A 26,887-nucleotide genomic window follows, 5' to 3' on the forward strand; every position below is an offset into this window, starting at 1 on the left:
TTATTTACATAATAATAGCATGAATACATAATTAGCTGTAATTAGCTAATTTGCATAATTTATACATTTTTGTATATCTTTTGTTATGAAATGAAAGAATTTTGTATACATATGTGTGCAAAAAAACCCGCACCCTGATATCATGTACGGTTTTCCATTGGCATCATTTTTGCATATTAATTAGTTGGACTTAGTCATTTTTTCAGCTTTTATTTGTCTGCAGATAGGCTGAAATTGCCAAATTAGTACATTTGTTTGATTTATTATAATTATGCAACGAGAGATTTTTAAATTTTGTTTTCTTTAACGAAGTCAGGAAAGATAGGCATTTAACCTGTGATAATTAAATTAATGCTGCTTTGTCACGCAAGTATCCAAAATATCCTTCCAAAATCTCGAAATATGCCAATTTTGACATTGCAGCTATTTGTGGCAGGTTTTCATCCTATTTACGCGCATCTTGAAATTAACACTACATCACAATGCATTGTCCGATTTCAATTCTGTTTTTTGATTTTTGATACTTTCATAAAGACCATTCATGTAGAATCATTAAAGAACGTGTTTCTGCTGCGCTTATTTTTGAGGTGATATGCCATTATGCCTACTATAATATACACATCTTACTTGTCACCAATGCGCTATAATTTTTGATAAAAATGCAAAAATATGCAAGAAATTGGCAAGGGTTGTAGTACCCCCTTAACATTCTAATTTTACCCTATTTTGGCCCAAAACGTGTATTTCATGCTAAAAAGGAAGTGCTATTGTTGCTTTATTTTTTCTTCTATTTATGATATTTAGAGGGAGGTCCTCCCCTTGGAAAAATGTAGGGGATGTGACCCCCCCCCCCCCTTCTTGAGCCAAGGCCAGTAATAAATCGAAACTAGTTTGGGGCATTTCCCCTTCCTAAATGACACCCCTAATATCAAGCCCTGGGATCTCCTTTGTAGAACCCATACCATTCCTCTTGTCTATAATTACTCCTTGTGTCTCAATATTTGAGTGCAAAAACCGATTGGTGGTGCTCCCCTCTGATTCGCCTTATAGTCGTGCCACCCTGCTCCAAAAAAATTCTAATACACATACCCCTCTATTTCCAAGATATCTGCAAACTAGAGTAATTTGCACAATTGAGATATTGTCAACACATAGCACTCCTACAGCTCTATGGAGCAATAATCCACCATTAATGGGGTTTCTTCTACATTGTATAAAGCTCCAGAAACACTTTGTGTTGACAAATTCTTAAATTTCCAGAGTACCTTGCACTTTAAAATCTATTTAATAAAACATCCTTGAAAATAACTACACATACAAAGAGTTTTGTTGTCATGTGCGCATGCATAAGCAACACCAATATCCTTCGTGTTTTTTTTATTAATTTTATTACAGGCCAATGATCGTACATACATAGTAAAGGGGGCAGGCAGGGATGGATCCAAAAATTAGCGATCACCCTCCTCCCCCCTATTTTCTACATTTTCCTTCCTGTATATTGGTAATTTACAGCATATACAAAGTTCACAAGCTATAACTACATAATAATGGTTCAAATCATCACCAAAAAATCTCGATTATTACAAGAAACATCTAGTTACAGTATGCACAAATATAACACTGCTCGCTCTCTACTAAGCAGACAAATTTTGAAGCAAAAAAGCAAGATTTTTATATATATTCTTTTAATACAAAGCTTATTTAGCATGCAGAGGTTAAAGTTACATAATACTTCACATTCTAACGAGGCTCATCATGCTACATTACTGTCACAGGCTAGCTGTGTGTGTTCCAATAATTTTTTTCCCGCTTACATATCACACAATTAGAAACCAACTTTTTCTGCTTTTGTGTCTACTTTGGAAAATGGTAAATTCATTAGCTTCGATCAAATAGAACCAATCACAGTATCAAAATCAATATCATCAATTATTGGGTTATTCCAGTTGGCATCCATACACCCCCTATGGAAGACGAGATCTTAATCTTAGACACAAGGAGTGTGAATTTCAAATGGGGTTACCTGAATGGGTGACTGCATTTGAAAACTACACTCCCCGTGTGGGCGATTAATGTCAAATCTTCCATATGGGGAGTATGGATTTCAACTGGAATAGCTCCGATGAATCAGAAAGGAAACAAAGTTTGTTTTATTCCATTCTCATAATATCAAATTCCAGTTTCACATTCAACTTAAATATTATTGTCCGCATTTTGTGGAGTGACATTTCAAAAATTCAAATAAATATTCATTGCCTCGTTCATTTTGAGGTAGCAAAAATGTTTGTCAATTCTGCGTAATTTGATAAATCAATAATTAATAACGGCAAATCAATCACATTGATCATATTGATCTCAATTAAATCATCAAATTCCCTTGTAGATTACGCTATAGCGCTATGAACAATCACATAATATTATTTCTCAAGAGTTCAAGTAACTACAGAACAACCATTTTTTGTCTGATAAAAAAGTTCCAAGATTTTGACTTGTAAGCGAATTTAATTTTTACCAAAATATTTCGCCAATTCATTTAATGATTTAAGAATTGTATCTTATTGACTGAATTTTACAGAGTGAACATGATTATCATGGTATTGTCATTTTACCATGCACGGAACAATCACTAAATTGATCACAATTTTGGGTCAAAACTGCTTCTTGATAATGAATCAACACAGGCCATACAGAAACAAGATCTCTTGATCAAATACCACTGATAATTTTACACTTACAACCCAAACGTGTTCCCAGTTCCCGAAATGAGCGAATTAAAAATTCCTCACCTTCCGAAAATCACAACAAAAAAGAAGAAATACAATTATGTTACGCCTAAAATACTCTCTCACTCAAAAATGAATAGTTTGCTTTATACACAAGTACAAAAAAAACATCCCATTTGTTTAAAAATAAAACATGGTGCTGTGTGCCGATTATTTATCTAAATCTGTACAATAATCGCAACCATCCCTTGCTGCCCGGGATAATCCACTAAAAATCACTAAGATTAAGTCTTTAACCTTTATTATTAATCAGACAAGCTCTTACGAAAAATTAGGTGCAAAACGGAGTATTTTTATCTAAAATAACCATGGTACAAAAAGTTTCTTTTTTATCCTCTGGTAAAGAGTTCAAGATATAGTTCCATTTACAAGTTGTACAACTGTTATGGGCTAGCCAGTTGAAATCCATACACACCCTATGGAGGACATGAACTTAATCTCCAACACAGGGAGTGTGAATTTCAAATAGAGTTGCCTGAATGGGTGACTCCATTTGAAATCTACACCCACTGTGTGGGAGATAAAGGTCATGTCTTCCATCAGGGGTGTATGGATTACAACCAGAACAGCCCTATGTAACATTTATTGAGTTAGGAAAATACAGAAATGGGGTCACGGATGAGATATCAGTTCTTTATGGATTGGGCGCGTTACCAAGATATGTACAAATTTATCTACATGTATTTTATTTTTCCACAGATTTTTATTAATTTTTCTCAACAACTTTCATATGATATCAAAAAATAACTGGTATCAATAGTAGAAAAAGTCTCAATTAGAAAATATCGTTGGCAAAACAGTGGTATAAGTGTGCATAAAATTTTGATTACTTTTTTTAAGATCTCATTTGGTTAAGATTTTGACCCACCCAATCCATTGTTGAACTGTCCCATTCACGCCTACCACTATACAAGACAAAAAAAGTTGGGCTTGTAGTAGAAAAGATGCCCGCAAAATTGGTTATTACGCTTAGATCAAATATAATAAATATCACTGTTCAATATAGTACAGTGCAGCATATATTTAAACTTGCTGCACAGTTTATTAGTAAAATAGCCACAGATAATGTAAACAAAAAACAATTCATCATCATTACCATTATTTGGGCTGTTCCATTTGTAATCCATACACCCCTTATGGAAGACATAACCTTAATCTCCCACACTGGGAGTGTGAATTTCAAATGGAGTTACCTGAATGGGTGACTACATTTGAAATTCATACTCCCTGTGTGGGAGATTAAGGTTATGTCTACCGTAGGGGGTGTAAGGAATTCAACTGGAATAGCCTTTTGAATCTTTACAAGGGAACATTTACAACATCATCATCTCACAAGATGTGATTTAGCACCTGTTATCGCTTTAGCCTAAGTCCGTCAGTCCCTATTGACGGCGCTCTTCCATCCCACAATCCTGTACAGTGGAGCGACCGTGCAGATAGGTAAAAGACTGAAGGATTTAGCCTATAATCGCTTTCTTGACGTTAATAATCATCATAACAGATGCATAATTACAACTTTTATCACCAAGAAAGTTTATAATTTACTGCACAAAATGTACAATGGTATAATTTGGTAGAAATGGTCAATTTTTATGTCTACAATTTTTTTATAGTATAGAAAAGAAGAGCAAAAAGCACTGACTTAGTTATGATGAACTGTTATTGTTAAACACAGGTGCTGTTGGTGGAGTAATCCGTCAAAAACTGGTCATCATGCTTCAGGTTTGATTTTTATCTTCAAAAGTATTATAAAGATTATATCAATTTGCTAAAAACGGTTGATTTGTTTTTTTTTATAGTTCTATAATGAATCAATATGAACGATTCATGCTTTATCGTTTCAAAACGACTTGCAAATGAGCCGATTTTAAATTTCTTTTTCAGGTTAATGTTTAATTTTTTTTATGAACACAAAAGGTATGAGAATACTTTTCAAAGATGAACCAAAATTTAGCAAAATCACCCGACTATCACTCCACCTAGGCATCCTATAGTATTATACAAGAGATATGTCTCGTCAATTCAAATTTTCCTGTCTAATAGTATTTGGTAAGACTTCAAAAAACATTGCTGTGTGTTCAACGGGCAATATTTTTGTCTATTGTGTACAAAGATAGTATATTTTTGTTTCATTAATATAACTGTGGTGTGGGATGATTTTTACTAGCCTAATTCGATGAAAGAAGCCATGCTACGTTTTGAGCATTTCTACAGAGATTTTGACGCTTTCAATTTTTGATATTTCTAGAATACATTGAGGTGGATTCATTTTCCGGAAAATGAAACATTGATTATATAATATTTATCAATAATCAATAATGTATCAATAATATGGATATTGATTAGAAGACAAGGAAAACTATAGTTGGATATTCGTCATTTTCAAGGCACACCTCGTGTTCAATGTGAAATTGTTTGGTCTTGACTTTTTTTTTTTTCTTCAAAGAGCAGTTGAATTTGTCAGAATTTTACATGCAGCTGGATTTGCACCCCAGTCCTAATGTTGACCCAGCCATGTTCACCTTAAGCCTGCGGAACTTAATTTTTTTTTTTTCCAAATTCATAATGCAAATGGATTTCTCCTTCAAAAATTCAAAGAATAACTCAACATTCTGTTTTTCATTCATCAAGTATCAAATTGCCTTTCCAAGATTTTCTTCCGTATTGGTTAAAAATAGTTCATTTAAAAAATCTGTTACACTATGATAAATCTTTTCTTTTGACTAGATTAAAGTTTGTGTTTCCTTATTGCCTCACTACTGAAATTGAATAAAACCGGTTGAAATCTACACTGCAAACTTGACTCTTTGCCAAAAAACTTCACAGTTCAATTACTTCTCTGAAGAAACAGGTAGTCAACAACATTTTTGTCCTAGACTGCAACATATTTTTCTGAAGGTCAAATCCTACAACATGAAAAATTGATAAGTTTGAAATTGGTTTTCTTTTTATTTTCCACTTAAAGTCATATAAAGTGCATTATTCCGACTCTTATGTATTCTATTCCAAATAAATGGGTTTTCTGTTTGACTTTGTTTTGGCATTATGTTATGTGAAAATGAAACTTAAATATCTGTACGTAAAATCTACAAATTCAACCGCTCCATCGTAATGAACAATTATACGCAGCGCTGAATACAAAACGCATTCATAGTAGGTTTCATCTTAATATTTATACACATTAACCTTACTATACAAATCTTATACAGCATTAAGCAAGACTCGTTACACCTACTGTGATTATGGTTACAGCCATGTATTTAGGCTAATTTGTAAAGTTACTAAATAAAAAGAGTAAAAATTAAATCAAGGTAGAGAGAAAGAGTGAAAAGGGGGCACAAGTGCCAGTCATTAAGAGCTTGTTTTTAGTCAATGATTTCATATACTTCAAATTGCATATTACGTTTGTTGAAATACATCAAAACAGATCTACACAAAAGTAAACTCCAACCTGTACAATAGGAAGCCACAGAAGCACTGCTTGAAAATATGCACTTTTAAATCAAAATAATCTTCCCAGAAAATAAAAGAAGAATATTAACATTTCTTTCAACAAAAGGGTTTTCATATTCAACAAGTTTTTATTTTACAATTGTTTCATTTTGTTTATCTATTTATTTAACGCTTTGGGCATTTACAGTGTATTTGTACATCTATAGATACAATCCTTTCGAGGAAAAAAACTTTGTTACACGGAAGTCTTAAGTGTTATTTTGTTAACTTTTATATATAACCACCGCCCAAAACATGTGGCGGATTTGTAGAAAGTTTGATACATTGCTAACTATATAGAATGCATTGCTTACAAAACAGTTTATGCTTGCACTTATAACACAAATCAATAATGGTATCCTTTTGAAGCCCAACTGTACAACGCTTATTTAAACCTTTTCTTTTGTCCTTTTTTTTATAATTATATGCATTGAAAAATAATGCACATGATTTCTTGTAAATATTTTTTTTTGCAAATAGTAAGAAACCTTTTTTGTATAGGAAACAGTAAAATGATATTCACAAGTTTTCTTTGCATGAAAAATATTTTTTGTTGCTCTTTTGGGCGATACGGAGACATGCTCCGGAATACCCACAATTATACATTGACGACTTGTCAGTACATAATGAAAAAAATGTCAAACAAGTAACAAGGGAGGGAGAGGATACATGGGAATGTCCACAATTTACAGAAAATGCCTTTTCATATATTCAATTTACGAGGCGTTTCCAAGTTGCAAGTCTATTTTTCACCTATTATAAAACTGTATAACTTTGGTATGTTATTGCGGCAACGATAGATGCCAAAGAAGCAATTACAGTTAGTTTTTTCTATGTATTATTATTATGCAAATAATACTCTTTTTTTGGCAACAAAAGAAAGTCAAGTATTAACGTATAAACATCAGATGTATCAAATTTTTTCTTTTATCCAATAAAAATAATTTTTTCTCTCAATTCTGTACATGTTCACAAAGTAAACAAAAAAAAAAAGTGTATCCCACCAAGTTTTTTAACATTTATTTCCTATTATTACATAAGTTTGTTCAATGATTATGGACAACTACTAGTCCGTTGAAATTTATAAGCTATGCACATTAAATGAGCTTACAAATATCACAGTATATATATATATATATATATATATATATATATACTTTTCAGGATGGTGGTTTAAAATTGCTTCAATATTTTTTTCAGTGCGAAGAATCATTAATTCGTTGCAAAGTTATGGTTGAATATATGTAACAAAGCTATGGACATTATTGGGAAGTCTCTGTACACAGGATTATTAAAACAAATTTCGTCCCCAACACGATGACCATTTCGGTCGACTTTATAAACATTTCTACAGTTCCAGCGTAGGTTGATTTATACAGAGCTGGGTGTAAAAAATAAACAGAAAAAAAAGGAAAAAATAATAATAATCAATCATACAAACAAACAAAAATTTTGTTTCTTCTTTTTTGAAAGAGAGAGAAACGTCCCTTTGTACACAAATTTTTATCACAACTAGCTGTATTTTCATTCCAGTTAACTGGTTCAGAAATCTACAAATATGGTATATTATTACATGGTTTCTTTTTATCTAAACAAATAATATTAAACAATTCGTTATAATATGGACATTATTATTACACCACTTTCAAGTGGGGAATATTTTCTTTTTTTTAGAAAAAAATTGCAACATATTTGGATCTTAAAGTTTAAATCTTTTTGATACAGTAATTTACAAAATTCCAGCCTTCAGCTGTAGCCGGCTATGATACAATGAATGAAACGGATGTATGTATAATACGATTTATGCATCACTGAGCTAGTATATAGAGAAGTGTGTTTGGCCATTATGTTCAATATTAGCACCCTTTATTTTGCTATAACACACTGTAGTACAAATGCGTAAACTTTTATTTATATCAACGATATTATACCCAAAGTGTACCGACTCAAAATTGCACCATAATATAACGAAATGCCGCCATCTTGGTATGCCGCTCATGGAAGCCACTTAATGTACCTCTGACATGTATCAAACGATAATTTGCATCTTCGACACAACACGCTACACTCAGGACACAAACAACCAAACGCCACTACGAGTCAACGTTTGCTTGGCGCAAAGTGAAAATAATCTGGAGGATTACATTAAGCTGCCTCCATGACGACACACAAACATGGCGGAGTCGGCACTCTTCGATTCTACCTCATTGGTTTATATAGAGTAGTGGCAACGAGCCGATAGTAAAGCCAAGCTATGTTACCGTGGTAATGACCTGACATGTGACTCAAAATTGACCTTTGACACCTAGTCTGCTATATTATACACTTGAATATCGAAAAAGCTAAGATCATTTTGATTATTACAAAGATCTTTTGAGAATAACTTTGAGTTTACCACTAAAAGTAATGTGTCTTACTTGTATCTGCAAAACTTAAATCATACCCTAATCATTTTCAACTTTTAACAAAAAGTTCTAATAAAAAAATCAACCATGAGCTCAAAATGAGCTCATATTTCCGTACCCAACTCTGCAAATCTGTTCCTTCTCATTTAAAGAAACAAACCTAACAAATATATACCGAGTTTGACCATCAAATAGACACCTCTATACTCTCTTACAATTTTGGCTATCTGCAAATAGGTAGACCAATTTATTTAAGGAAAAAATAATTAATATTAATAGAAAAATTAACTCTTCTCATCTTATAAAATGATGGCAAATTAGCTGCTCCCCTCTGTTAAAAAAAATAGGAAAAAAATTGTTTCCAAACTTTTGAATCTAGTTGATTCCAACACATTGTGCGAAATTAGCGAGTGAATTTTGTACAATTTGAGCAAAACCTAAGCCAGGTTTATTTCCAATAGCCGGCCACCCCACTCTGCCCATCAACAGCCAGAATGAGCAAGAACCTACCCCAACCATGCACTCTCTGTCAGCAACTGTAAAACCTTAATGTCACCTATCAACGGTTCAAATCAATTTATGAAAGAAACTGAATTATATCGATGCCCAAAGCTGCCTAGCGTAACATTGAATGAAAAGTGTGCTCTGGAAACTTCTCTGGTTTTATCATCCAGATACAAAAAGTCAATGGTTTGTGATATGACTGGACTTTTTCAGTCACCTTATGGAAGACATGATCTTAATTTCCCATACAGGGGGTGTGGGTTTCAAATGGGGCTACCTGAATGGGCAACTCCATTTGAAACCTACACTCCCTGTGTGGAAGATTAAGGTCATGTTTTCCATATGAGGTTAATGGATTGTAACGTAATAGCCCATTGTTGGAGTCACTGTGCTGGCCTTGAGACCATGTCTACAGCCAGTAACTACAGAGACTTCTTAAATGCGTAATCACTAAAATGGCAGCTTTCGCAGACAAATTAAGTCCACTTGCACACAAATTTAAATGGATACCGCCTCCAGGGGTGGACATCACTACCTCGTTTACAATATTATACTCCTTGTTTACAACTTCATGATGGGTTCTTGTTTTATGTATCAAATCCATATGATGCAAGTTAATTGAGCAGAAAACTGCTTTGCAACACCACAATTATTTGGGAATCAATCAATCCCTGATGTAATATCTAGCAGCATCAGAGAGTAACATGGCAAAGTAAGGTTCACTCTATCAAAAAACCGAAGATGACTTCAGAGCGAAATAGAGCCTGGTCCAGCCTAATTGAATGCAGAATACACCACAGCGTATGCTATCCTAGCCATACAGTCACATACAGTAGCAACCTACTCTCATAATATACCCAATATCTTGTAAGTTTAAGTTTTGCAGACACAATAAATACTCGATGATTAACGACAGATATCAGAATTTTTTGAAGTTTGATATTCCCTGGACATATGTGATTTATATATTCACCACTTCTTGATAAACGGTTATTTTCGAAATATTGCCGACTATTCAAAACTAGGAATTGCTGGTCCATTGTTGAGTACAGTCAGGTGCATCATATCTAGCTAGAAAGTTAGTAACCCTAAGTAGCTACACCCTACATAATTATTAACAAGTCTGAAAAAGATACCAATTGTACAATCCCATTGGTCAAATCTGTACACTGGAAGAGTCCACTATCACCGATTGGGGGTGACAGCATTTGCACAAATGGTCAAAAGGCATATTTTCACAAATACTGCACAGTTTTTTTCATAATCTTCCCCCTCTCCAAAGAAGAGAGATTTACAACATAAATCTTTTCATTGTATTTATATAATTGAGTCAAAAATATTAAAGAAAAAAGGGTACTTACAAGATTTTCATCAAAAAATTCCACAGGTACATATATGTACATACACACTGTTACAACAATGTAAAAGATTTTATAATATACTGATGCAATTTGTTAGTGTACTACCCAATTTTCAGGGCACAGAATAAATTAATGTGGCATAATTATTCAAATTTTATCATCTAAATTGTCAATAATGTATACACAGTTTAAATGCTTCAGAGTATTTCATGTATTGCGTGCTAATGTCAATGCAGCCAGTGTTTGTATTACATAACTGAACTGTACATCCTGGGTATTGTGATAAAACTCATACCCATTTTCTAGTGCTTATCTGTGACAGCATCTGATGCATAGCTGTCAAAACTGTGTCATCGACTACACGAATACTGAAATTCAATGAAACTTTAAATTTGCTGTTATGTCCTCCGCAAGGCACCGAATGGAAGACGTTTTTACTTTGGATCACAAAAACAAAAATTTACAATTTGAAAGAAGGAACGAAAGAAAATTGAGTTGAGCCAGACCGGCAAGTCACTAACAAAAAAAAATACTGAGCCAAAAATTTATTACCCATCTTAGTGTAACAAGCTGGGACATGGCTACCACGTTGCCATGGTAGCAATATCATTTCAATACAATCAATAATGATCGATGACAAATTCTATAAACAAACAGAGTAATGCCTTTGCTTTCTGCTACCATACATACACAATTTTAAAGATGGCAAAAATGTTTCCAAATTATTTTTACACCGCACCATTTAAGCTTACCCAACATACACACATTTATTACATATATACCAAGCAAGTATGGTATGGATTCTCAATTTTAGAGCTTAATAATTACTTGAATCTGTTTTACCTACCAATACACACATTGTCTTAGATAGAATTATTATTATTAACACAGTGCTAACTTACATACCATACAAATCCTCACCCAATTTCCCGAGCACAAGATTTTGCCAAATATTACAGCTAATACCAAACTACTTTCCCCAGCTAAACATATCTTGAAAAAACTGTTATTTTACATTCTTACAACAACAAAAAAGCGTCGAGACTACATACACTCTACAAAATTCTTTTCAGAGTATCACTCTGCTATCGGAAAAACAATAAAAGATAATCAAAAATATTGTAAAATAGATTTATGTATACATACTGTTTTGATCAAAATGAATATTTAAATCAGACCATTGGTCCTAATTTATACCACCATTGTCTTATTTGCAATAATAGTTTAATCAGATGTAACAATGAAACAATTAAAACCAATTAAAAAGGAAGAATTAGAGCTCTTAAAATCTGAAAAACCATTTTCTTTTGTTTCTTGCCAACACATTTTTACACAAATTAACATGCAAAAAACTTTTGTGTAAAATGAGAAACATCAAAAGGGAGAAATCAAAATAATCTGTCTTTTGTACATTGTTTGTTTTAACTTACAAATAAAATCCCCCTTGTACATGATCAAAAACCAACAAATCACCAAAAAGTATTTGTCTCAAAAATATGGAGAAAAAACGTACCAAATCACTGCTATTTTATTTATATTATAATATAATGACCATCAAAAATTTATAAATTGTGAAGCGCTTAAAAGAGCACAGACAAACAAGAGACTATTCATTTACATATTGTACAAAATTAATGAAAAAAAAATGAAGGGAAAAAAATCATTCACATAAATTTTCTCACTATGTTCACAAAAGTTATACACAACTAAAATACATCATAATCTTGTCCGTATCAATTTCTTCCCATCATGTTGCAAATAAACGCCATGATTTTTCCACTTTTCCAACTCAAACTTTGACCGCTTTATTTTTAACAGTCATACCATTTCCATCAATTTTTTTGGTTAATTTTTTTCATAATGAGTCAAGCCTTTTTTAAACCATGCAATCTTTTAAGAATATATTTTTTTTTGAATAACTACGACCACAAGCTCACTGACAATATTATACTAGAAGTGTTGTAGATTAGATAAGGGTGTTGGTTAATAAATCTACTGAAAAAAGCACACCACAAAAAAATAACCATTAGTGCAGATTTTGGGAAACTTGTGTTTCCCATTTCATTTTTCTTTTGAGATAAATCAATCAATCAAGTGGAGTTACACCACACAAACCATAAATTCCTCACTTACTGTACCCCAAGGGTCAATTCTAGGTCCTACCACTCAATGGTATCAAATCTGGATCATCACAAACCGTCTGAATTCCCTCCAGGTAATCCCGTTCCTCTACAGAGTGCCGTTGGGTGGTCCGCCAATCGGTCCCAAATCGTTGGAGTTTTTCAGGAAGAACTTCTCCAGCTTGGCCAGGATGTGCTTGCCGTAGGTGAACTTGCGCAGCGTGCTCACGTGGGGTCGGATCTTGTGCATAAGAATCTTGCGTTGGTTTGGCTCGGCCACGTCAATCATCTTCTGGACCACATAGTTGGCATACTGGTCCTTCATCATTGTAAACAAGGCACTGTGGTTGCTGGATAGATGGGAGAAAGGGAGAAATACATTTATGAAGTTTGCTACATTTGTTAAACTTGCTTAAACTTTAATCAGTTTCTCACCATGACCTCGATTATAACTTGCCTCAGTAAAGGACATGAATTACATTTTGCCCGTATCATACTAATGTCATCAAATGCCGATTGGTAATGATTGTACAAACACTTCTGGCAATTCTGTTCTGGGCCCGGGTCGCGAAACTCAGTCATACACTTATGTTAACAATATGTCATGCTTGAATACACTATTTATCAGGTACAACTACACCACTTACCCATCGTTGAATGAGCATACTTCATCGATAAGCAGAGCTCTTTCCGGACGGGACGAGTGAGTCACACATTTCTCAACCACATTACTGTAGGAAAAGAGAAAGAAGACATTTGAATAACATGCATAAAAATTTATCTTGGATTAAGATAAACCAGTTCAAGTTTAAAAATTATTTGCTACATGAAAACACTATGACACTGTCTCTGACGTACCAGCACATTATGCTAGTGAAAATACAGCACACTGCAAAGCCTCTTAAAGACCAGAGTTTTATTCTTGCCACTATTATAACCATCATCTTCAGGTATAGATCAGCGATGGTGAGGTAGAATAATGGCATGACTGTTTGTTTTTAATGCTCTGCGTGTTAGCCATAGGCTTCAATATAAAAAGTCCCCAAGTTGTGAAATATTTCCTCCAATCATCAAGAGCTTTCTCAAAAACCACACTGAATTAATACTAGGCTTGTTTGTACTCATTTTGATGCAATTTTCATGCCGATTCCAAATATGGTCATGAAAGTGTACAATTCTGAAATTTCTGAATTAAAAAAACTGTGAAACTTGTCGTCTGCAGCATGGAAAGAATTAAGTTACATTATTAGAAACAGAAACAATTTTCAAAAAGTTGTGATACGGAAGATTGAGTGCAACTTGAAGGTGGCCACACCCAACTCAACCATACATAATTCTCACTTAATCTAATCTCTTATTCCAAACTTTAAAACCTAATCCTGTTCTGTTATGACAGCATTTATTCCAAAGTTCTACCAAAGATTGCCAATTACAGTTGAAAGACATGACCTTCATCTCCCACACAGTTGTGTAGATTTCAAATTGAGTCACCCATTCAGGTAGCCAGCCCCATTTGAAAGTCATACTCCCTGTGTGGGAGATCGAGATGTCTTCCATAGGGGGTGTATGGATTTCAACTGGAATAGCCCATTGTTTGTCCGTCCTTACCTTGCAAATTTGTGCTGGCTGAGGGATAGTACTTTACCCCGCAGCTCAGCCACTATCTTGCTCTTGTCTTCAGGTCTGCCGTGCTCCAACACATGCTGTAAGAATAAAATAGAGAACAGGTTACATGGATATACCAGGATATTGTTAAAACTTAAAAAATGAAATGAAATGAATGATAGCAATTCTGTGTGATAATCAATGCACTGCATTGCTCCTTAAACGCAGTCAGTGCGCCGCGCCATGAAGCGTGTCTTGTATCATGCACAACCAGTTACAGGTCCGTTTCGAGAATAACACGACTACCCCCAATTTTTGCCCCATTAGTGTATCAAGATAGAAGTTGGGTATGGGTTCTCTGATTTTAGTTCTGTGCCCCCCCTCATGGGTATCCTTTCATTTCATTGAAATCGATGGATCTCTATTCCATATAAAATGGCAATGCCAAACCCGTGGTGGGATATCAAGTTGCAAATCATTTTGCATTCAAACCATTTTTTTTTACCTGAATGACATAGTTGCCATACTGATCTTGCACCAATGATTCCGTGTGCTCATGTAGCTCATCCAACAACGGTTTCGTCTGCTCTATAGTGCAGTGCTCCAGGATGCGTTGTATCACTCGGCAACTGTACGGATGCGTCGACAGCGAAAACACCTGCCCGTGGAACCAATCTACGATGTACTGCAGCGCTACTGGGTCCACACATTCAATGCACTTCTGCACAACATGGTTACCATTTTGATCCTTCACACACTTCAGAACGTGTCCATCAAGCTCCTGAACCATCTCAATCTAGAAAAAACAAAAGTGGACCTAGAATTCAACCTTGGGGTACAGTAAGTGGAAGAGTCATAGATAAGTGTCAGAGCAATCCAAAAAGAGAAGGGGGGGGGGGCATTGGCAACCATCTGAGGTTCTGATTTCTGCAATCAATCCTAGGTTCCAGGATCATGTAAAGCCCGAGTGATAATACTCAATACACAGCATGTATATATAGGAAAATGTGATTGTGAGCTATGTATTAACTCCACATACTTGAAATTAACGTTTAATTATTTCTTACCGATTCAAAAATGGGCTATTCCACTTAAAATCTATACACCCCTTACACATGACATTAATCTCCCACAAAGGGAGTGTGAATTTCAAATGGAGTCACCCATTGGTAACCCAATTTGAAATTCACACTCAATGTATGGAAGATTAAGGTCATATCTTCCATACGGGTTGTATGGATTTCAATTGTTGTTTCAAGCCCATTGTTTTACGGCCATTGACGCTCTCCAATTGTCTCTGTCATTTACAACTCCTTATTATCACTGACATATCAGAACAAAGTGCCACTGAGATTGCCCGATGTAAAACTGATTGCCAGATCTTATTTTTGCCACTGTAAACGAAATCACCTGCTTCATGGAGATTGGGAACAGTGATTTAGCTGGGCGAGTGGCAGGAAAAATCCCCCCATCCAACTACTGAAAAATTAACATGACTACATGTCTATTGACAGGTAAACATTGAGCTATTCCAACTGAAATCCATACACCCCCTATGGAAGACCTTAATCTTCCACACAGGGAGTGTGAATTTCAAATGGAGTCACCCGTATGGGTGATCTGTAAGGTCATGTCTTTCATATGGAGTGTATGGATTTCACCTGGAATAGCCCAAGGTGGGGGGGGGGGGGTGCATTCCAAAATAAGGTCAAGAACCTCTGCACCAAAAACTTTCTTTGTCATTGCATAAGTGTTTTTTGAACAAGAACTAAACTAAAAGCTCCCTTAATAGTCAAGAAAATATTCAAGTCAGTACGAACTTCAGAACAATGGTCACCATACCCAAATATAATACTAATCTCTGAGATGCTAATTCTAACTTTAAAGGAGGATGGTCCAATTTCATCACATGCTATTTCCACCTTCGCTGAATTATCTTGACTCTCCATCCACAGTTTCATGTCAATAGAGGTCGTCAGCATTTCGCTATCTCGTGGGTACAAATTGATTTGAGTGTACATGCCTTGAACACTATGCGCCGAGCATCATGCCATCTTGTTTTGGCAGTGTTTTGTGTTTGTGCATTAAGGATTCAATGCTGAAGGCACGCAAAAAAGGCCTGTACCCATAAGATGGCGGACATGTGATGTCACATTGATTAGCTCTATCTTTTAATTCCATTTGAATCCGAGAGCCACAAATGTGCATTATAAGCACCATAAAATGCTGCAAAAACATAAAGGGGTTAACCCACTTTGGCTTATAAAATCCGAACAAAACATGTTTCAGCCCTAATATTTCACAGGATCAGTGAGAAAGATATGGACTTACCACCGATATCAAAATCATTTTGATGTGGAAACAGTGGGGTTGTTGACTAGACCATCCTCCTTTAAACCTAACTCTACTCCTAAAATCTACTAAATCCTAATCTCTTACATTGTTGTGAGGGCGCTGATCTCGAACTGCTGCATGTACTTCGGTCTCTAAGTAATTCATAATTTTCATCGTTTTTACTGCTTACATGACTTTTTGTGATATATGATTATGATTGTAAGTACTTTGTGACAATTTTCGTGAACTTTATTTGCTTCGATTTATCGCATATTTGTTATTCTCCGATGTTTATCATCGTATCTGATCCGACATATATAGTTTTGCATTGTACATCGTTCACCATTTCTTCATATCGTATGTGTAGTCTAGAACAAAGACTTGTATATGTTGTTTTTGAAGATGAAACCACTTGTATACAACTCACTTTTGCACGCTCGACAAGGTGTGAACAACAACATTCATGCATGTCACAATAAACCTTGGACTAAGTACTTAAATCACAATAAACCAAGAGGTTGCAGAGGTGGTATACACAAAAAGCGTAGTATCTCTTCTTGTTCAACTATCCCATCATGCAGTTCAAACTTTTCCACTCAGACCGGCGTAAATACAAACAATCTCATCAATATTTGCACAACTCGAGATCTCGCCCATAATGCTCCTTTAAATGCGTTTAGCGACCTGGAACGCCCGATCTATAAATGCCAAAAATAAATCTACTGCGTTATGTGATTTGGTTATCACACATCAACTTGATATTTTGGCAATAACAGAAACGTGGCTTACGGGGGATGAAAGAGACAATAAATCACTTGCTGATATCAGAAACACTCTTCCAAATTACAATTTCTACCATTACCCTCGTCTTCATGGTAGAGCTGGTGGTGTAGGCATTCTTGCCAGACATGGTCTTCAGGTGAAACTTAACGACCCCGTCAGATTTACATCTTTTGAACATATGGACATGCGCATCACGTCATCATCGTCTATGTTCCGCCTTATTGTCATCTATAGGCCTCCTCCAAGTAAAGAGAACAAGTTGACTGATCTTATGTTTCTTGACGACTTCCCATCACTACTGGAGTCTATTCTTCCATCATCATCGTTGTTGATTACCGGTGCCTTCAATGTGCATGTGGACAATCCTGAAGATCCATTATCTGCAAACTTCCTTGATATACTCGATATGCATGATCTGAACCAGCATGTTTGCTCTCCGACACATAAAAAAGGTCATACACTGGACCTTCTTGTAACTCGTAAAACAAATGAACTTGTCACTGATGTATCTGTGCACCGTGGTTTGCCATCCGATCATTCTGCTGTGAAATGCTTAGTGCGGATTGTTCGCCCACCTGCACCCAGACAACGCGTTCGTAGCCGTAAAGTGCGTGAAGTTGACATTGGCATGATACGGAAGGACATCAGCTCAGCGTTATTACCCAACTCTGACACTTCAAATGACATCTTGAAGGTTGACATTCTTACCGATCAGTTTAACTCCAAGCTTCGTAAAATCATTGACAGCCATGCTCCTGTTACTGAGCGCACAGTGATTCTGCGCCCACACGCTCCATGGTACTGCGATGCACTCCGAAATGCTAAGCAGGAAAAGCGTCGCCGAGAAAGGAAGTATAAAGCCACTGGTCTTACTGTCCATAGAGAACTTTACAAAGAGCAGTGTGAAACCTACCATGATCTTCTCAACTCTGCCAAGACAATGCATCACCGTGACCAAATAAGTGATGCTGAGCCTCGTGATTTATTCTGTGTTGTTGATACGCTTACAAAGCCCAAGTCTTCTATTACACTTCCAGCTCACGATGACCCGAAAGATCTCGCTGATCGTTTTGCGGACTACTTCCATCATAAGATCAGTAGCCTTCGTGACCGCCTTGATACCTCTTCCAACTCAGTTATCAGCTTTGAATCTAATGGTACTTGCTCCAGCTCCTTTGATAGTTTCCATTCAGTATCTGAAGAGGAAGTTTTGAAGATTATTAAGTCTTCTCATATTACATCCTGCAAATTGGACCCTCTGCCTGTTTCCATCACGAAGGAATGTATTGACGAGATGTTACCTGGTATGACGGCAATTGTGAATCAGTCGTTACTATCTGGCTCTTTTCCATCCAGCCTGAAACATGCAATCGTCACTCCACTTCTTAAGAAGCCCAAGCTTGATGCTGATGAACTTGCAAACTACCGTCCGATATCTAACCTGACCTACTTAGGCAAGCTGATTGAGCGCGCCGCCATTTCTCAACTTCAGTCATATCTGCATGATAATGACCTCAACGCCTCCAAACAATCAGCGTATCGTGCACATCACAGTACTGAGTCTGCATTGCTCCGTGTTCAGTCAGACATTCTTTGTGCACTTGACAAAGGTAATGAGGCCATTCTTGTCCTCCTTGATTTTTCGTCGGCTTTCGACACAATAGACCATCAGTTATTGCTTCAGAGATTAGCTGACAGATATGGCGTGTCTGGTACTGCACATATGTGGATTAAATCATATCTTGAGAATAGAACACAATCTGTCGTCGTGAAAGATGCAGTTTCAACCAGTGTTTCTCTCAGCTGCGGAGTACCGCGAGGGATCGGTCGCTGGTCCCGTTACTTTTCACCATGTACAGTGCCCCTATGCAAGATCTTATATCAGCACATGGTGTGCATACTATGGTGTATGCAGACGATACACAACTATATATGTGTTTCCACCCTGATGATCGATCCCAGGCTATTGAAGTGATGGAAAACTGCATTGCGGATGTGAGATCATGGGCCGTTGCAAATAAATTGGTCCTTAACGATGCCAAGACCGAACTCATCCATGTCACTTCCGCTTCTCGAACAGACCTGCTACAAACATATCGCTTGTAATCGGGATTCCGTGATCAATCCTTCAAGTGGTGCGCGCAATCTAGGCGCTGTAATGGATTCCCACTTTTGTATGAAAGAGCACATCGACAGCATCTGTAAATCAGCCCTAGTTGCAATTCGTAGAATTGGTCAAATCAGATACTATCTTGACGAGGTCAGCACAGCAAGATTAGTTCATGCATTTGTTACATCAAGGATCGACTCCTGCAACTCTTTATTATACGGCCTTCCGGATAGCTATATCTCCAAGTTGCAACGAGTTCAAAACACTGCAGCCCGGCTCGTCACTCGCACCTCCAAGTATCAACACATTACTCCTATTCTACAGGCACTTCACTGGCTCCCTGTCCAACAGCGGATAATCTACAAGATTCTTCTCATGACCTTCAAGGCTCAAAATCAACTTTCTCCTCTGTACATCTCAGAGTTCATCTCGCACTACAATCCTAGTCGCAAACTTCGTTCATCTTCTAAATCGCTTCTCTCAGTCACATGTCGTCCATCTACCAAGTATTATGGGGAAAGATCATTCGCGTTCAGCTGCACCGTTTCTTTGGAACACCCTGCCACATAGCATTCGTTCTGCTAACTCACTGCACTCTTTCAAGCGACTTCTGAAGACGCATCTTTTCATTGTTTGATTCATCTGTGATTTTGTTGTTATATATTATGTTTCAATTTGCTGAGGGTGATGTGCTAGAAACCTCTCCCCTCAGCAGGGTGTTGTGCCACCCCATTTCGTGTATTGTTCATCGCCGATAGTTATCGCTATTTTTCGTCAACTATTTTTAAATATTTTCTGTGTTGTTCTTGCTGCAGGTCTCGCCAACTCCTTTTTAATTGTATTATCATGTTTGTTCTTGCTGAGGGTGACGTGCTGGTAACCTCTCCCCTCAGCAGGGTGTTATGCCACCCCGTATTTCGCGATTTTACATTTCTTGTTTAATTTGTGCTGCTTTACTAATATTATGTTTCTAGCTGAGGGTGACGTGCTGGCAACCTCTCCCCTCAGCAGGGTGTTGTGCCACCCGTATTTTGCGATTTTACATTTCTTGTTATTAATTTGTGCTGCTTTACTTATTATGTTTCTAGCTGAGGGTGACGTGCTGGCAACCTCTCCCCTCAGCAGAGTGCTGTGCCACCATCATATTGCTGTAATTCCATGCTGAAATATTTCTCGCTCTGTCTGTTTTGATCTTATTCGCCATTTAATAATTATTATGTTTTTATATTGATCATGTTGAACTTTGTTTTGCTATAATGGACTGTAATATAATAAGGTCTTTGTTTATTGTATGCATATGTTTTGCTACCATGCGTCTTTCACTTGGTTTGGGACCCTTTGATCGTTCTTATTTGTTCTCTATTCCTTGTGAGGGATGCTTGGTGTAGCCTAATGTAGTTTGTATTTTAAGGTATATTCTTTAAGGATTTTTGTACACTGATATTTTGTGTTTACTTTTATGTATGTGTGCTCTGTAAAGCGCATCGAGACTTTTGTATGATGCGCTATATAAATCTCTTTTATTATTATATTATTATTATGGTGACCATTATTCTAAAGTCTTGTCTAAAGACATATGAGTGCAAGAAAGTCCTATGTGCGATAGCTGCCTTTTGCTATTTAAAAATTTATAGCACTGTTAAGGTGTCAAGTCTGAGGGTAGTTTGACTTGAGAAGTTGAGATGCTTCCAAGAGCACCTTTATCATCTGATGAAGTGTCAAAACCCAATAGCTCAAGTCATGAGGTAAATATTTCTCACTATTTTGGATTCCTCAACAAATGCAATTTCAAAATCTAACATCAGGCAGCTATTTACACATAGGACTTTGTTGCACTCAGGCGATGCAAGTTTGTGCTTACATGTACCTGGTGTTCTGGGGGTATGGATTCCAATGCCTTCTGGATCACACGGCATCCGTACATCTGCAGCGCTTAACGGCAGCACATGACCACGGATGCGCTGAGCCAAAGCCTGCTTCTGCTCAGTGGTACCAAACTCAAAGAACTTCTGGATGACGTAGTTGCCGAAAACGTCCGTCATCAGGCTGTACGCTGCCCCCAGAATCTCGTTGAACACCATTTGTCGCTCTGCCGGTGAGGCACGCTCAAGCTTTTGCTGGATAAATCGGGAGCCATGTTGGTCCTGTGTTCAGAGGCAAAAATAAAAGAATAATCGTTTTTTAAATCTAAATCAACAATCTTTTAAAATGAGAGAGTGGTTACATATTTTCAAACCTGATTTTTTTTTCCATATTAGTAATGTTTACACATGTCCCAACTTACACCTACTCTGAAGGAACCCGGAGTCAAATGAACTCCTCATTTTTACCCACCATGGGTTATTAACGTGGGGAAAAGAACTTCTCATTCACATGCTGCCAAATTGTGGAAGTCTTTCTTCTGATGGTAGATGTAATTTTAATTCCATGAGTATTCTTGTTTTTGATAAAAGGAAAGTTCATACAACAAAGAAACAAACAATGGCTGTAGCAAAAAGTATTGTTTGTAGAGAAATCATTGACAACAAGGCAATTATGAAATAGATAGCCAGTGAGGCTCATTACATTTTACTCTTTGGCTTAAAATAGACAGAAACCAATCCTGACAGTTATTACTAATATCATTTCATCAGTTTTGGTATAAATAATAAAAACACAATTTGAAGTATATCATTTATTATGGCTTTAATATATTTTTAAGTAAAATTTACCTGAAAATACTGACCATATGGGAACAAAATTATTTGTGACTATTACACCAAATCACATAACTGGTATCTGGTGTTGGGAGTTCTTAAAATAGCTGCAACATCAGGCTTGGTTATTGAAGCAACACATAATATTAAATTATTAACAATTTTACCTGTACCGAAAAGTTCTTTTTATCCAATCCAGTGAAAACTGATAAAATGATACTTTAGTCTTACTTTTGCTTTGATTAATTCTTAGTAATATTTGTCCTTGGCACATCAGCTTACTATGCCAATCATATATGGCACACTAAATACTCTGATATACCAACATGTTATTGTTGCCACTGTAAACGAAATCATCTGCTTCATAGAAAAGTCAACAGTGATTTAGCTGGGTGAGTGGCTATGAAGATTAGCAACTTGTAATGGGATATGGCACTTGACATCCATATACCCCCTATGGATGACATGAGCTTAATCTCCCCCACAGAGTGTGAATTTCAAATGGGGTTACCCGAATGGGCAACTCCAATTGAAATCTACATCCCCACCTGTGTGCTAGATGAAAGTCATGTTTTCCATAGGTGGGGTATGGATATCAACAGGATTGGACCATTTAGAGTCACAAAACATATTTTCTTATACTTATCTTACAGTGACAAGTTGAGATTACCCAAGCAAGTACCATTCCAGGTAGTGCAGTGGTTTAACTCTGAACTGGTAATCGTGAGTACCTAAGTTTCGCTCTCTCAAATTATTATATCAGTTTGCCTGAACCTCATTTTACTGGAGGAAAATAATAACTGAAAAAAGTCTTAAATGTGATGCCTTCATATAGAGAGCAAATAAATCCATAATCTAGCACAGGGGTTGTCAACTCTATTTGCTTGGGGCTACGGAGGGCCAAAATCACTTTTGATTTGCTATATTTACTGTACATTTCAGAGCTATTCAAGGGCCACAAAACCGGTCTAGCATGCCAGTTGATAACTCCTGCTTTAGTGCAACTCACCTGTGAGAACTCCACAATGTGTCCAGACAGGTCGCGCAGCTGAAGGTTGGGGAAGCGGTTATTCCGGAAGTCCTCCAGGAGACGACTACGACCGGGGGCGCTCTTCTCCATGTATGCGGAGCTGCGAAGGCTACGTGGCGGGAACAAGGTGTTTGACCAGGCGCTGGGAGAACCTGTAGATGTACGGTAGTTAACTTCCGAACCTGTGACATGACAAAGTTCACCAAGATTGAGGGTGAGAATTGCCATGCAAAGGTCCAACATACAAAAATTACAAGAGTTTTAAACAGAAACAAGCACATCTCTCAAAATACTTGGGTACAATTGCGTGCATGTATATATATATAAAATGTGCACAGACGTATAGTTACACTTAAATAAGACGCCATATCATGAAGGCATTAACACTCAATGAGAAAAGTTCAGCGAACGGGTTCTGCGCATGTTGATACCTCACTCACTAAATTTCATATAGCGAGATAGGGCAATTCCATGATGAAAGGTTAAGATTTCAAACATTACAAATCAATTTGATATCCCAAAGCGCTTTCCCTCCCCCATTTGAAATTGGCCCATGGCTGCGTGACATTCTGCACTGTGTTCAGTGTTCATCATTGGTATGTTGGAAGGAAAAGTTCATGCAAATTTTGCCATTTTTGAAAATCGATCTTTTGACCATTAAATGGATACAAATCAAAGGAATTATCGGGTCACATTGTGGCACGGTATCATAATGTGAAGATCAAATGATCCACTGAAATCTTATTGAGTGTTGAATTTGCATCTTACTGAAGTGTAACAATACTTAGTTACTGTGCACAGTTTAGATCAATTATTAGATAGAGGGAAAACTTGTGCAAATTGTCATGCGAGAATGGTCACTGTCATGCTCATTGTGTGTCAATCAATCAATCAAATATACCAAAGAGTGTTCAGGTATAATAGTCATGCAGTGATTTGCTGAAATTTCACAAAAAGTTATTGTGAAACTGCAACGGAGTAGTTGTAACATTTGCATACAAATTGCACATGAAAGTAAACTAAATACATATGCCTATTCCAGTTGATATTCACACACCCCCTATGGAAGATATGGCCTTAATCTCCCACACAGGGAGTGTGAATTTCAAATGGGGTTACCTGAATAGGTGATGCCATTTCAAATCACACACCTGTGTGGGATATTTAAGGTCATGTCTTACATAAGGGGTGTATGGATTTCAACTGGAATAGCACAACATCCAGTGAGAGATGAGTTCATAAGAGCAATAATTATGAGGCAGACTTCTAATGGCCCTACAGGTAATAAAAGGGTGTATCTTATATTAACTTCACTGGCATATTACTTCCTTTTGCCATAGCTTTGCTCAACTTATTTCAATGTCCCTTGCATGGTAAAAGATTGTAACTTGTAAAGACAATAAGAGGTAGATACTTTCCTTTACCAAAATATGTGCTACAATGTGTCTCATCTCAAGTTGAGAGTAACACCATATTGGATTTAGTAGTGGAAGACTCAAATCAGTGCGTTCACACAGAACTTTGCGTCACCAGCCTACAGCCAAATCGCCCTTCTACGCATGTGTATACGCCCTGCGGGGTTAAGTTGCACGCGCGGTTTGAATCTGCCACAACGAAATCCAAAATGGTGTTACTCTCAACTTGAGACGAGACACAGTATATACAGTTAACCAACTTATGGCAGAAGACAGTAACATTGTTTTAATCCCTTTATATGTTACAACCTTTTTTCAACATGAGTCAAATCAAGGCAGTTAACCTCAACTATGGCAAAAGAAGTAAATTGCTGCTCATTAGGTGGAGGCGCCTATTTAGCGTTAGCTTTGGATATTTAATTATTTTCCTTATTTTCCCATAAATAAAATGTCCAAAGCTAAGGCGGATGTAAAAAAGATACACCTTTGTACCATATATTTAGGGCTGCTTAGTAGGCTATCCATTGTTGAGAAGAATTCCAACAAGGGAACGCAATTATAAGTATTAATGTCATTCCCTACACCTGCCAGTAAAGACACAGGCTGTTCCAAAAAACTTCCACAACCCCTCATGACAGGTAGGCACAGCTGGCACAGTTACACTACTTCCAACTACAGGATTGATAACTACAAGGTTGTATAAACTTTCTGGAAAAGCCTCGCAAAAGGTTTTATGAAGGAGGGTGGGGGAGGTAATAAGATGAGCAATGACACAGAATTTCCCACCCATCACAACTTGAGAGATTAGTTTGAAGTCACATATGACTGCAGCCAATCTGGCATAAAAATCAGTCTTGAACTTGAGACCTGTAAGATTAAATTTCACTATACCAACTTCCACCTTACAGTGTACACAATTTCAATTCCTTTTTAACACAATTGATCTTTTTTTTGGTAAATCTCATTAGCCTTTGTGGCTAGACCTGTGATGTCATGCCGATGCGTACATGGTTACTGCGCACTGCACCGTTTTGAACTGCGCAATAATGTTCCTTAAACTTTGTGCACATCGGCTTGACATCAAATGACGACATCTCAGGTCTATTAAAGGCTTACGGGATGTACCGAAAAAGGTTGATTGGTTTACGATGTAATGGTGAATCTCCAAGCCTGTAATGTTAAGACGACATCACATGATTTTGTCGTAAAAAGAAGAAGACCCTGTCAGTGGAAGGAATGATCTACTCTAAAAGAGAAAGTTAAGTAATTAATGGCTGGTTACCGCAGGATATTATAATGAAAGCAATAAAGATCAATAAAATGCAGTTATTATATCATGCACCTGAGAATAATGCGCTGTTCCAGTTGAGATCCATGTCTTCCACAGGGGGTGTATGGATTTCAACTGCAATAGCCCATTGCACATGGAAGGGGGAATGAGGCAGTTACAGTAATGGGATACTGCATCATTCCTATTTTCACTAGTCAATTATTGCAAGTAGCAGGATTTCATTTCACACAGTTGTAATTTCCAACCTGTTCTGCTGAACTTTACCACAATTAATTCAGCTCAAGGCGTTTCTAAGGACCCTTATTTACTATGGGAAAGCATTTCCAAGTGTCTCAAGGTAGGCATGTTGCCCATGGGTGTCACAAACTCAAAAATAGCAAGCACACACAAAAGAGAGGTTGTGCGTAAGCAATGACAAGTTGAGTGCTCCGTGTACGTTCAAATGAGCAAGGTCACCAAATCTGAACTCTCTACCAGAGTCCATTCTCAGATGGCTCATGCACAGGACTTCCCTATCTGAAATTTCATAATCTAAGGTCAAAAGTAATCAACTGAAGATAATGGCAGTTTTTGTGATTTCTGCATACTGACGAACATAAGATGACTAGAAACCATCCCTCTATGATAATAATAATTCTTGAGTGCATCAGGCAATGCATGAAATGCCTCATGCAATAATTGACCATGGTAAAAACTGCTTCACACTGCAAAAACCAATACCATCTCTCTCTCTGTTAGTCATAATAGAAAGGGACATATGGAATATCATCAGTGTGCAAGCATCAATATAAACTCCTTCAACAACAGGTTGGAAATCAAACTGATATGATGTGTACTTAAGGTATATAATGTGCTATTCCAGTTGAAATCCATTTACACCCCCAATGGAACACATCACCTTAATCTTCTACACAGGGAATGTGAATTTCAAATGGGGTTGCTGGAATGGGCGACCCCA

At 36.8% G+C, this 26,887-nt stretch overlaps 1 protein-coding gene across 1 annotated transcript in view; it reads right to left on the bottom strand.

Moving 5' to 3' along the window:
- Positions 1–1,324: 1,324 nt before the first annotated feature.
- LOC140149656 (pumilio homolog 1-like) overlaps positions 1,325–26,887 on the bottom strand; it is a 130,232-nt gene continuing 104,669 nt past the window's right edge. Inside the window, 7 exon segments of the mRNA XM_072171736.1 lie at positions 1,325–13,015; positions 13,313–13,396; positions 14,274–14,368; positions 14,776–15,066; positions 21,365–21,430; positions 21,432–21,641; positions 23,203–23,405. Of these exon segments, the coding sequence (XP_072027837.1) occupies positions 12,775–13,015; positions 13,313–13,396; positions 14,274–14,368; positions 14,776–15,066; positions 21,365–21,430; positions 21,432–21,641; positions 23,203–23,405 (1,190 nt within the window). The 3' untranslated portion in view covers positions 1,325–12,774.

This window comes from Amphiura filiformis, chromosome 4 (genome assembly GCF_039555335.1).
Source record: "Amphiura filiformis chromosome 4, Afil_fr2py, whole genome shotgun sequence".
Classification (NCBI taxonomy): Eukaryota; Metazoa; Echinodermata; class Ophiuroidea; order Amphilepidida; family Amphiuridae; genus Amphiura; species Amphiura filiformis.